Source organism: Ruditapes philippinarum, unplaced genomic scaffold (genome assembly GCF_026571515.1).
Source record: "Ruditapes philippinarum isolate M1 unplaced genomic scaffold, ASM2657151v2 ctg2239_1_1_1_1, whole genome shotgun sequence".
In the NCBI taxonomy this organism is placed as follows: domain Eukaryota; kingdom Metazoa; phylum Mollusca; class Bivalvia; order Venerida; family Veneridae; genus Ruditapes; species Ruditapes philippinarum.
In genome coordinates this window covers 1-14,559 of record NW_026859980.1, presented here as the reverse complement: position 1 = coordinate 14,559, position 14,559 = coordinate 1, and the positions used below count along the sequence as shown (strand labels likewise).

General features: G+C 33.3%; 1 protein-coding gene across 1 annotated transcript; it reads right to left on the bottom strand.

Annotated features, from left to right (window-relative positions):
• Nucleotides 1-116: 116 nt before the first annotated feature.
• LOC132758495 (protein phosphatase 1H-like) lies at nucleotides 117-13,383 on the bottom strand (the record flags this gene model as incomplete). Its single annotated transcript, XM_060750174.1, has 7 exons — nucleotides 117-3,934; nucleotides 4,486-4,637; nucleotides 5,119-5,226; nucleotides 7,436-7,499; nucleotides 8,386-8,504; nucleotides 10,454-10,538; nucleotides 13,271-13,383. Coding segments are annotated over 7 exons (822 nt in total), but the record flags the coding sequence as incomplete, so codon positions are not given.
• Between the last annotated feature and the right edge of the window lie 1,176 nt (nucleotides 13,384-14,559).

Genomic DNA, 14,559 nt, shown 5'->3' with positions numbered 1-14,559 from the left:
TAATTACCTATGTACAAGAATTGCTATGTATTTAATTGGAACTGTTCTTTGTAGATGCAAGTGTTTATTGTCCAATAGACCGGGCTGAAACCATTGAAAGAAACAAAACAACCCAAAATGATGTAAGACTTTTAATATAAACTGGAAGTTTTAAAGCTACAATGTACATTTTGTATTTTAAAACATATCACATAAACTTCAGACATTGATAAAAAATATAACAGCTTCATTGTATCAACATTATTCAAATATAGATAATGGAATGTTTCTCTACACTTCAATATAAAGATTATTGAAATGCACACACACAGGCATCAACTGTTCTGGTTTTTTTTCCTTCTATATCAGGGGCTGTTATAGGGCTATATCAGGGGCTGTTATAGGGCTGCTTCCCCAAAGAAATATTCATTAAAATTATGCAGTTTTCCCAAAAATTTAATTTACATAAAGTTTTCTCTTCCTCTTTGAAAATATACTGTGTAATTTTCCCCCCAAATTAAGGGCATGGCTGCATTCTCCAACCTGTAAAAAAAATCCCTGACTACACAATGAATGTTTTAAAAAAAATATTCATTGCTTGGGAGAGGGGGGAAGGGGAGGGAATGTACCCCCAAAAAATATATATAGACAAAAGTATTTGTATTACAGTGACCCTCTGTACACCATTAACCCCTTAACATCAGAATGAATTTTACGTCTCTAGAACAACACCTCTCGGCAACAATCTCACGAGGTATTGCTCTACAGAAGTTTTACTGTATTTGCCAATATTGACTGCCGAGATGTATCAATACATATATAATGACATTCTTTATTTGGCAAGGCTCAGTTTCAAATGATTAAAAAAAAAAAAAAAATTGGACATTAGACATATGGCACAACAGTATATATATATACATGTATTATTATTACATAGAAACTTACATTTTATCACATATCCTGCTTGCCTCACTGATAATGTGCTTTTCTTCAATTACAATGGTTTTCGGTTCGAAATCTTAACTCCGATCATAAATATTTGTCAGTTTTCCTTTTTCATATTGACAGAATGTTTAAAACTGTACATGTAAACATAAAATGCACAATTTTATCAAAATTATTTGTTAAAAGTAATCAGAAATGTAGAAAAAATAGTCAAACATCAGAAATTTTACAATTTATCCATTCCTCCACGTACACAACAAATAACTGGCAGAAAAATTGACAAGTAAATAGAATCATGATATTGAAAAAGTTCAACATCAAACCTGCTAAATCATGAATTTAAGAATTGTTTGAACAAAACAAAAATAAAGGTACATATACATGTAAGTTAAAAAAAACCTGGGAATGTTAAATATGGAATGTATATTTTATCACAAACTCTGTATGGAATACATGTATGAAAACACTGATAATAATAAATATGAACTAGATAACTGTTTGATTAAAAGTCTTCAAAGTTTAAAAAAAATGTGTCTCTAATAGCATTTCAATATAATCTGCATAACATACTATAAAAAGTATCTAAAACACAAGATATACCAGTACTCTTTAATGGAATGCATCTTCTATATTGATGTTTCAACAAACATTACCTAATAGCTGATTTTATGTTAATAGATAAATAAGTACAATATAACATCATAACTCGTTACTTCAGCATATCATATAATAACTTTACACATTGTCTCCTTGTGAGTTAATTTACTGAATTGAATATTCATATCATAATAAAAATTGTTAACAACTATTTTTATATTATTATAAAGGGTCTCCACTAAGGTTTTTTTGACATGATCGGACTGAAAATATTTTTTCCAGAAACATGTACCATTTGATGTAGGTTTACACCACTGATCTTTGTGCAAAATTTCAGATCATACGCGCACTTTGTTTTTCCAGAATAATTATTCAAATTGTAAAAAAATGACCCAAAATGAAAAGGGTTTAAACACTTTTCACTTATTGGGCTAAGAAAAGCATAAAAATAAGATTTTCAATTTATTTCAAAGTATATTTCTTAACTATCTTTGCATATATTTCTGTTTAAAGTGTCCTACCTCATTTATGTAAGAAATTCAAATGGTATGTTTTTAGCCTTTAAACCTCAGTGGAGTCCCTTTAAATGCTTTAATTTTGGACACAAGCAACCTCCAGAGTAGATCCACTGAACTTTTCATAAGCTAGCACATATCTCATAGAAACGAATCAAAAGTCCCAATTAATATTTACATCATATGAATTGTTAACATCTATTACATGTTTTATATCTATGCAATATAATTACATGAGCCGTGTCACGACAAAACCAACATAGTGCGTTTGCGACCAGCATGGATCCACTGACTAGCCTACACATCCACGCAGACTGATCAGGGTCCATGCTGTTCGCTATCAGTTTCTCTACTTGAAAAAGATTTGTTAAGTGAACAGCATGGATCCTGATCAGACTGCGCAGATGCGCAGGCTGGTCTGGATCCATGCTGGTCTCAAACACACTATGTTTGTTTTGTTGTGATGCGGCTCATATCATTTAATCATCTGATAACAATTCAAAACATATTGATATAAATTATTACCTGATCAAGAGTTGCATTTTAATATAACTGTTGTTATTTTTTTTATACATTTTATAAATAAGTAACATATAAACAATGGCACATTTATAGTAAATAAAACAAGAAAATAATCTAACAAAAGTGAAAATCTCTTAAAAACAATAATTTCAAATAAAAGAAAAGCAAACAATATCAACAAAAATTTTTTTTAAAATATTTAAGATATTAAAATTTGACTATTTGTACTGTACTATATTTTAACTTACAATTGTAATTTTATATAAGCATGTTAGCTATTCAGTACTGGTTTTCTTGCAGCTTCCAGACCCTAGCAGTTTTCAGGCCGTTCATCGTTTAAGTCCAATTCTGTTTAATTTAACCAATAAGGCATCTATGTTACTTCATTAAAAGAGAGAGACATTTGGTTTTTCCTATTGTTTTATATATTTTGAAGATTTGCCTGTTGTTTAAAAGTTACTTGCTGCATTCGAAATAAAAGAAACACCTGGGGAATTCCAGTTTGAATGCTCATTTACAATAATTGCAGCCTATTGAGTATTCCAGGAAATTCACTACTTTTGAACAATGTACTTGCATATGATATGAAGAAAGTTGGAAAAAAAAATTTCTAAAATAAAATCACCTTCACATTGCTTACTTGTTAGAAATGATATTCAAAATGAAAAAAAGAATACTGCTGTGAAATTATAAATAAAAGCTAGAAAAGGTGTTACATGGTCATATTTCAATAAAAAAATAAAGTATAAGAGCAACATCAAAAACAAGGTAATGCTGGACAGGTACCTACCTGTGTTCTGTTTTATAATATCCGTAGACAAAATTTGTATTTTATAAGTAAACAAGTGCAATTTGGGGCCGTAAACTGCTAGGAAACCAGAACATGTATATAATAATTTACATAACAAATTAATTAACCATACAATTATCAGTACTGAAAAATATAGGATTTTTGTAATACTGTAACATATATACTTGGTCACATGGTTGAGGAAAACATAAGTCAATATTAAATAAATAATAATTTGCGTAACAATTCAGTCACTCACAATAATACATTATATAACTTAACTTAACTTTAATTATAGGGTTTTAAATAAGGTCTTATAAAGGTATTATAATCATCATGAGGAGATCCGTTGTATGGCTAATCATGTCAGTTCCGGCTAACCTTAAATCATTGAATATATTTCCATTACGTTATACCACTATCTAACAAATGCCCTGCTTTCCACTGATTTAAGTAGGTTAAGATAGGAATTATCATAACTGTTATATCATCAAAAGAAGCTGTGTCACCATTCCTCTTCTTCCATCCTTGACCTGTAAAGTGTCCCCTCGCCTCTGACACAAGTTCCTGAGCGGCTATGGTATATCTAAGGAGATGAGAAATGATAATTATATGTACATGTAGTTTACTTTCATTGGTTTTCAGTCAGTAATTAATAATGATGGACATAATGGCACACTGACCAGTATGGAATAATGTTTTTATAGCTTTACAGGCATTTAAGTGTAAAACTGACCTTCCGTAAGATTATTGAATTTTTGTAAACTCATAACAATAGAGCTTGCTTTTGTTTTGGATTGTTTGTATGTAACTGATTAAACATATGAAATTTCAACCCTCAGTCACAGGAGGTTCTTTGAAACATGAAAAATAAATGCAAATACTTCATATGCATGGAGTTTATGCCGTTTGCTGAAGCTTTCTTTACATCGCAAAGGTTTTTTTTATATTATAAGCTTTACAAGACTATGAAATTGAAGTGAACAAATAAAGCACCTACTATCCTTGTTATATTTTTCCATTTCTTAAACACTTTATAATTATAACTTTTTATAATTTTATATTTTAAAGAAAAACTATTTATTCATCTGTAAGTATATACAAAAACAAATATAGCTTTAAAATAGATTCAGTTACTTTTTAAGATCAGTTTTGTTACAAGATGAGAATTCTTTATGGACTATATCTGAGGCTTCTTGGTTTGTAATGACATCCCATAATCCGTCAGTGCCAAGTATCAAAACATCATCCTCTGTCCACTGATGTTCTGTAAGATCTATCACACGTACCTGAATAATAAATCTTAAATATGCAATGTTATGGTCAGAAAGGAGATTAACTGTTGCAAAACGAAAATAAAGGTTTCCTGCCAATTTGAAATGGGAAAATTTTGATAGTTTTTGAGAAATGGACTTCCCCGAATAATTCTTAAAAGTGGCAAGACAGTGTAAAGTTTAATTTAAGAGTTATCTACCCATTTAGTTCCCAATATTTACAGTGTACAAGTATTACACATTAATATCTTCAACATCCTTCACAACACTGATGATTATGCCATGTTTAAACGTTACCTGATGTTGTTATACTCTATTAAGTACAGAATATCTACACATTAAATATGATGCTAAATCAATCTTCTTTAAACATTACATTGATTATGGCTTGAAAAATTAATGTAAATCACAAAGTAAATATCAGCAATCAATCCTCTTATGTTATAATTTTGATATCTCATTTTAACAGAGGTAATTTAATATAAATACAACAAACCTCTGGTTTACAGGAGAGAAAAGGTTTAATCCAAATGTCAGAGTCAAACACATACAAATCATGGTCACCTAGTCCACGTGTCACTCCTATAGTGGCCATTATACGTGCCTGAAAGATATAAACACATAACTTTAATTGGACATTTTCTGAACAAAAGACTAAGTTCAGACTATTTTGAAGCAATTCTCAAGACAAATTAGTGTTCCAATACCACAACAAAACTACCATTTTTATAAATCTTAAAAAAGTCTCTAAAAACATACATGCATTAATTTAATGATAACTAGAACTATCGCTGAATGCGATTCATACCCCCACCAATGTCCTTGACAGAAGACGACTTGGAAAGGTGGTTAAGGGAATAACTTAAGTGGCACAAATACATAAAAAGAAATTATCTCTGGTGAAAAAAAGACTAATTGTACAGGTAATAGTATAAATATATATTATCAAATCATGTTCGAAACAGTTACAAATAACCTTTCATTTTCCCAATGTACTAAACATTTTATAAGTCAATTTTTGACCTTCAAGTGTGGCCTTGACCTTAAGCTGGCACAAGGGTAAGATGGGTTCTGCACATTGCCCAGTTGGGGTGAACATTTGAGTAAAGTTTGAAGAAAATCCTTCCATTAGTATAGAATTTATAGAGCAGACACAACATATTGTCTAGTATTGATTGTATGTAAATTTGAAGACAAAAAAGGGGCATAACTTTGTCAAAATGCAATACAGAGTTATGAAACTTAACCTGCATATCTAATTTGTGACACCTCATATATCTTTTAAGTTTCAAGCAAATACCTGTGCTAGTTTCAGAAATATTCAAGTACATGTTAAAATTTAAGAACATTTTCTAAGTCAATTTTTGACCTTCAAGTGTGACCTTGACCGTTAGCCAGCACAAAGGTGGCATGGATTCTGCACATAACCTTGTTGAGGTGAACATTTGAGTAAAGTTTGAAGAAAATTCTTCCATTAGTATAGGATTTATAGAGCGGACACGACATATTGTCTAATGTTTGATTGTATGTAAATTTGAAGACTTAAAAAGGGGCATAACTTTGTTAAATTGCAATACAGAGTTATGAAACTTGACCACCATATCTTAATTGTGACACTTCATATATCTTTTAAGTTTCAAGACAAAGACCCAAAGAATATTTTCTAAGTCAATTTTTGACCTTCAAGTGTGACATTAACCTTAAGCCGGCAAAAGGGTGACATGGGTTCTGCACATTACCTTGTTGAGGTGAACATTTGAACCAAGATTGAAGACAATCTTTCAATAAGTGTAGGACTTACAGAGCGGACACGATATACTGTGTAATATTTGATTGTTTGATATTTGACCTTCAATTGTGACCTTGACCTTGCGCTGACACATGGGCAACATGGGTTCTGCACATCCCCTTGTTGAGGTGAACATTTGAGCCAAGTTTGAAGAAAATCTTTCAATTAGTGTAGGACTTACAGAGCAGACACTGCATACCATCTAATATTTGATTGTGTTTGATATTTGACCTTCAATTGTGACCTTGACCTTGAGCTGACACATGGGCAACATGGGTTCTGCACATCCCCTTGTTGAGGTGAACATTTGAGCCAAGTTTGAAGAAAATCCTTCAATTGGTATAGGAGTTATAGAGTGGACACGAAAATGGAGACGGATGGACCGACCGACCGACGCGACAAAGCGATTCCATTATAGCCCCCCCACATTTTGTGGTGGGGGTATAACAAAACACAGAAGATATAACAAAATAAATAATGTTATTTGCTTAACCCTTAACATGCTGAATACTTGTAATAGATTTGTCCAGATTTTGGAATACTCCATTTAAATTTCATGAGATTTCAACATCCAAATATAAACTAGAGCATTGCATGTGATGTTAACACTCATTTGTAAAGGGCAACAACTCTCAATTAACAATTTTTATAAATGTTATAAGTTTGAAAGGGGCATAACTCTTTAAAGAATTGCTTTCAGAATAATGTCCCTGATAATCATATTCCTTTAAAATTGTTCCAAGTAATGGACTACATTAAAGTTTATGAACTACGATAATGACACAACACAGCCACCATAACAGCTTGACTCTTTCCCCAAAACAGACAAGCTAAAAATGAGCTACAAACAGTATAGAGCATGGTTAGACTGCATAGATGAAACTCTCTGCTGTTAATATTGATATCATCATTTTATCAATAATGAAACCATAAAGTGAACTGTTGTCATGATATATAAACAAAATTATCTTGCATTACATAGGATATTATCATTTCCTTTCACTACTAGGTATGTTTCACTCACCTTTTTACCATCTCCTGTTACAAGGGGAAATTTCAGATCATCTTCTACAATGGTTTTGTAACACCTTAAATAGATCAAATTTATACAGTAGCTGTTTGTTGAGTACTATCATAGTAAACACATCTTATCATCTGACACAACATAGAACAGTATCAAGGCTTTAGTAAATATATTCCCTGAATTGTGAATGCTACAAAACAGAACATTGAGTTTAGTGAGAGAAGTTGACTCCAACCGCCCATTAAGATAATGGCTCGAACTTATATATACATGTAATAATATTATGATGATAAAACAACTTCTACTATTCAACCAAACATTCTGACTACACTACAGATAATGGCTTGAATTTATATATAGGATGATTTTTTGATTCATAGCTTTGACTTACGAAATTGGCTTAAATTTATATATAGAAAACTCCAAACAACTTCTTTCTGGGCATCAAGTAGTAGATTAAGGTGTTTTGACCTCAGCATCTCCCTCTAAAACATTTGCATTGGAAGGCAATAGTGTCTACTTGTATCATACATCATAAAGAACTAAGTTAGTGCTGATGCCTCACTGATATAATTTTTGAAGACATATTGATTTTATTCTCCAACAAGTTACAATACACTGACATAGGACTGACCAGTCTACAACTATCCCCTAAATTATGAGATTATTTGTCATATACCCTTTTATTATGGTTTTAATATGAAAACGTCATGTATCAAACATAAATGCTCTCCGCCACACCCAAAATGGTATGCACATTAAAAGGGGAAGAGAACCCCATACACAAAATGACAAAATAATACATTTGAAAAAATATATTTTATTTTGTTTTATCCTAAAATTGCCACTTCCACTGTTTGTGACCTAAAAGTAAAATAAATCCATTTAAAATTATTTTAAATAGACTTTACACCAGCTGAATAATAAGTAAGTTTATGTTATCTACATACCATCCATCCCTGCCTGGTTTGCGACACAACATTGCCTGACCTACGTCACCTTTATTGACACGTCGTGGAAATTCTAAACATGTAAATTCATCATGGAGTAATTCTGGGTGTAAATGACCCTAAAAATAAATCAAAGGTCAATTTTCACACATTTCATAACAGTAAAATGTAACATTTTTTTTATTTCCAATCTTTGTTTAAAAACAAGATTGCATTTCAGAAAAAAGCTATGCCACCGCATTAATACAACACTAAGCCTTGTACCTTCAGACAATAAGATTTTTTTATTATTTTACTATATGTATATATTGAAAATCAATGACCACCAGGGCGGGGGCAATTTTGACCCCAGGGTTATAATTTGAACAATCTTGCTAGAGGTTCACTACACAATGTTTCATGCAAAATATCTAACCTGTAGTATTTGTCAATTGCTAGAAGAAATTTTTTTTTAAGTTTTTTAATATAAGTTTTTACTATATACATATAAGGAAAACCAATGACCCCTGAGGCGGGGCCGATTTTGACCCCAGGGCAATAATTTGAACAATCTTGGTAAAGGTCTACAAGACAATGTCTTATGCAAAATATCTAAGCTCTAGGCCTTTTGGGTCTTTACAAGAAGGTATTTTAAGTTTTTACTGTATGTACATATTGAAAGCGGGGCCGATTTTGACCCCAGGGCTATAATTTGAATAATCTGGGTAGAGGTCTACCAGACAATGCCTCATGCAAAATATCTTAGCTCTAGGCCTTTTGGGTCTTTACAAGAAGGTATTTTAAGTTTTTACTATATGTACATATAGTGAAAATCAATGACCCCCAGAGCGGGGCTGATTTTGACCCGAGGGCTATAATTTGAACAATCTTTGTAAAAGTCTATTAGACAATGCCTTATGCAAAATATCTAAGCTCTAGGCCTTTTGGGTCTTTACAGGAGATTTTTTAAAATTTATTCTTATAATTCCTTTTGGTTGCCATCGCAACCAGATTTCTGCATGGAATGAAATTCTTTGAAAAACATTGGAAGCCCTTCACCCAAGGATCAATCCTGCCAAGTTTGGTTGAAATTGGACCATTGGTTTTACACAAGAAGATTTTTTAAGTTCACTATATAATCTTTAGAACACACACACACAAACACACACATAGGTGAATCGCTATATGCCACCGCATCGCAGATGCTGCGGTGGCATAAAAAAAAACCTTTATTAAAACCAACATATTTCACTTATAAATATTATTACATGTACAATTTTTCTTATCCTTAAATTGGTTTCAAAGTGATAGTGGAAACCAACAAATGTATGCCGACATTCAAACGTCACTGAAAGTGCTTAGACCATTGCTAACAATGCTGACTAACACTTCCTGAGGGTTGTGTTTTCCCTTACAGTTCACATATAGTTGTGTATTTTCCCCTTACAGTTCACATATGGTTGTGTGTTTAACCAACGGTTCATATAAAGTTGTGTGTTTTCCCCCAATGGTTCACATATAGTTGTTTTCCCAACAGTTCACATAAACTTGTGTGTTTTCCCCTTACAGTTCACATATAGTTGGTGTGTTTACCCAACAGTTCACATATAGTTGTGTGTTTTCCCAAACAGTTCACATATAGTTGGTGTGTTTACCCAGCATTCACATATAGTTGGTGTGTTAACCCAACAGTTCACATATAGTTGGTGTGTTTACCCAACAGTTCACATATAGTTGTGTGTTTTCCCTTACAGTTCACATATAGTTGGTGTGTTTACCCAACAGTTCACATATAGTTGTGTGTTTTCCCTTACAGTTCACATATAGTTGGTGTGATTACCCAACAGTTCACATATAGTTGTGTGTTTTTCCCAAACAGTTCACATATAGTTGGTGTGTTTACCCAACTGTTTACATATAGCTGTGTGTTTTCCCCAAACAGTTCACATATAGTTTTGTTTTCCCCAAAAAGTTCACATACACTTGTGTTCACATTTAGTTGTGTTCACCCAACATTTCAAAATATATTTGTATGTTCTCCCATTGGTTTTAACATTGAAATTGAGACATGTAACATATAATAACTTACAATGTAATTAATCCTCTTTCTATCTGTGACTGGGTTAAAATCTTTGCTCATTGCTTGTACCTTATCCCCATGACATAAAACTGCCCTGGAATAGAGAACAAAATGTAAAAAGAGATAAAATCTTGTTTCAATGACAGCAGTATAGGGTCAGGTTATCACTACACAGGAAGCATGTACCTATCTGTTTCAATGAGAGAAGCATAGGGTCTGATTATCACTACACAGGGAGCTTATACCTATCGGTTTCAATGAGAGAAGTATAAGGTCTGGTTATCACTACACAGGAAGCATGTACCTATCTGTTTCAATGAGAGAAGTATAGGGTCTGGTTATCACTACACAAGGAGCTTATACCTATCTGTTTCAATGAGAGAAGCATAGGGTCTGATTATCACTACACAGGAAACTTATACCTATCTGTTTCAATGAGAGAAGCATAGGGTCTGGTTATCACTTCACAGGAAGCATGTACCTATCTGTTTTTCAATGAGAGAAGTATAGGGTCTGGTTATCACACACAGGAAGCATGTACCTATCTGTTTCAATGAGAGAAGCATAGGGTCTGATTATCACTACACAGGAAGCTTTACCTATCTGTTTCAATGAGAGAAGTATAAGGTCTGGTTATCACTACACAGGAAGCATGTACCTATCTGTTTCAATGAGAGCAGTATAGGGTCTGGTTATCACTACACAGGAAGCTTATACCTATCTGTTTCAATGAGAGCAGTATAGGGTCTGGTTATCACTACACAGGGAGCTTATACCTATCTGTTTCAATGAGAGCGGTATAAGGGTCTGGTTATCACTACACAGGGAGCTTATACCCTATCTGTTTCAATGAGAGCAGTATAGGGTCTGGTTATCACTACACAGGGAGCTTATACCTATCTGTTTCAATGAGAGCAGTATAGGGTCTGGTTATCACTACACAGGGAGCTTATAACTATCTGTTTCAATGAGAGCGGTATAGGGTCTGGTTATCACTACACAGGAAGTATGTACCTATCTGTTTCAATGAGAGCGGTATAGGGTCTGGTTATCACTACACAGGAAGCTTATACCTATCTGTTTCAATGAGAGCAGTATAGGGTCTGGTTATCACTACACAGGAAGCTTATACCTATCTGTTTTCAATGAGAGCAGTATATGGTCTGGTTATCACTACACAGGGAGCTTATACCTATCTGTTTCAATGAGAGCGGTATAGGGTCTGTTATCACTACACAGGAAGCATGTACCTATCTGTTTCAATGAGAGAAGCATAGGGTCTGATTATCACTACACAGGGAGCTTATACCTATCGGTTTCAATGAGAGAAGTATAAGGTCTGGTTATCACTACACAGGGAGCTTATACCTATCTGTTTCAATGAGAGAAGCATAGGGTCTGGTTATCACTACACAGGAAACTTATACCTATCTGTTTCAATGAGAGAAGCATAGGGTCTGGTTATCACTTCACAGGAAGCATGTACCTATCTGTTTCAATGAGAGAAGTATAGGGTCTGGTTATCACCACACAGGAAGCATGTACCTATCTGTTTCAATGAGAGAAGCATAGGGTCTGATTATCACTACACAGGAAGCTTATACCTATCTGTTTCAATGAGAGAAGTATAAGGTCTGGTTATCACTACACAGGAAGCATGTACCTATCTGTTTCAATGAGAGCAGTATAGGGTCTGATTATCACTACACAGGGAGCTTATACCTATCTGTTTCAATGAGAGCAGTATAGGGTCTGGTTATCACTACACAGGAAGCTTATACCTATCTGTTTCAATGAGAGAAGTATAGGGTCTGGTTATCACTTCACAGGAAGCATGTACCTATCTGTTTCAATGAGAGCAGTATAGGGTCTGGTTATCACTACACAGGAAGCTTATACCTATCTGTTTCAATGAGAGAAGTATAGGGTCTGGTTATCACTACACAGGAGGCATGTACCTATCTGTTTCAATGAGAGAAGTATAAGGTCTGGTTATCACATACACAGGAAGCTTATACCTATCTGTTTCAATGAGAGCAGTATAGGGTCTGGTTATCACTACACAGGAAGCTTATACCTATCTGTTTCAATGAGAGAAGTATAGGGTCAGGTTAAATGTATGTTTATTGAAGGCTATGAAAACAGAGTGACAATATGACAGATGAAAGGATACACAGGCCAGTGACGATATCTCACCTTAGTGCAGTAACAGGGTAAGTCCTTCTAAATTTAATAGGAGTTAACCAGTTATTGGACTAATGTGACGCCATCATCATATGATCCCTTGAAAAAAAGGGAAAGTATCCCAGGTAAATTTTGAAAAATAAATTTTGTACATGCACAAATTTAATAGAGTTAATATTTATATTATACACGAGTATCTTAATCTGGAATTTGTATCTGACTCAAGTGGATTTTAATTGAATAGGATCTCACTAGGCACAGTAGTGCTGGATGTGAATTCCGAGTGACCCAAATACAAGACAGAGATCAAGATATTCTTACAATAACTTATAATAACCCTTTTATTATGTACATTGAATTTCAAATGACATAATTGACATAATTAGTCAGTCCTATGTCAGCATATTGTAACTTGTTGTAGAATCAAATCATTACCTCTACAATGTGATATGCCAGGCTATATCACTAAATTGAGAACTCTGCTCTATGTTACAAGTCTCCTTCCTATGGGAGATGCTGAAGTTAAAACTCCTAAACCTACTTATGTCCAGAGTTCTGTCGAGTCAAATTTGTGCATGTAATACATGCATTGAATATGGCAAAATGCAGGTATAATAATAATGTAGAATATAAGAGACCTACCTACTGTCACCAGCATTGGCTATATACATCTTGCCCTCTAACAGTAAAACAACAAGAGAAGTACATCCTCCCTTCACATTATATCTACAACGTTCCTGCTCCAAATAATCATCCTACAATATTATATACATGTAATAAATGCAGACAATGTATTAGATACATGTAATAAATGCAGGTAATATATTAGATACATTGTACATGTAATAAATGTAATGTATAAGATATGAAGGGTTATCAAAAAAATTTGTGGACTTTTTTTGAAATTCTTACACTGCTTAGAAGAATAAATTACAAATAAACACAGAAAAATTCATATTAGTAGCTTCTTATATTACAACAATATTTAATTTTACATAAACACATGTCGGCAAAAGCGGCGCACTCCAAAAGTTATTGACGTCAATGTCATAATAACAATACAACTTGTGCTTCAGCGTTACATTTGTGTACACAGTCAATAACCGTTACTTCATCTCAAAGTAGTCTATCACTAAATTTCTGTGTTCACCTGCTGATTTTTTTCAAATGCTTTTGTAGGTGTCCTTCCCAAATTACAACAAAATTCTATGATAGCGCAATTTTCTAATTTCTGCTTGTCCGTCACTTTCCCGTCGTAAACAATATAGGTGTCTGGCGTTTCTAGCGATTTCAACACAAATTAACGGAAATGGCGTCCATAATTTTAAAGAATTACTTAAATGACATCATAGAAGAAACATGCTATGTTTAGTGGGTTTTCTACGTTAATTATTAGTTTTTAAGCAAAAAATATAAGATGACTAACTGCACTTTTCTACTGTGCGCCGGGTGCCGTATATGTGCTTATTTAAAAGCAATATTAAATAATTATTTATTGGCACAATTAACTGTTCCTTTCAAAATGTGTTGATAATATTCTACAAGGTATGCTGATAAAATGTCATTACAATACACATTGACGTTCAAGAGATTTTTAAAAAGTCCACAAATTTTTGGATAACCCCTAGTACATGTAACAAATGCAGACAATGTATTAGGAACATGTAATAAGTGCAGACAATGTATTAGATACATGTAATAAATGCAGACCATGTATTAGATACTATTTTTTTTATTAGGTTTTACATTACACTAACACAGTATAGGTCATATGGCAACTTTTCACTTTACTGGTAAACTAAGATCTCAGTTGCCCTCCCAAACATTATTTCAAGCACAAACTCGGCACCTAAGTAACACCACCGACGTTCTGTAAGCTAACTTAAAAAATCATAAGTTGTTCGGATTCAAACCACAGTGTGGGGGGTTTA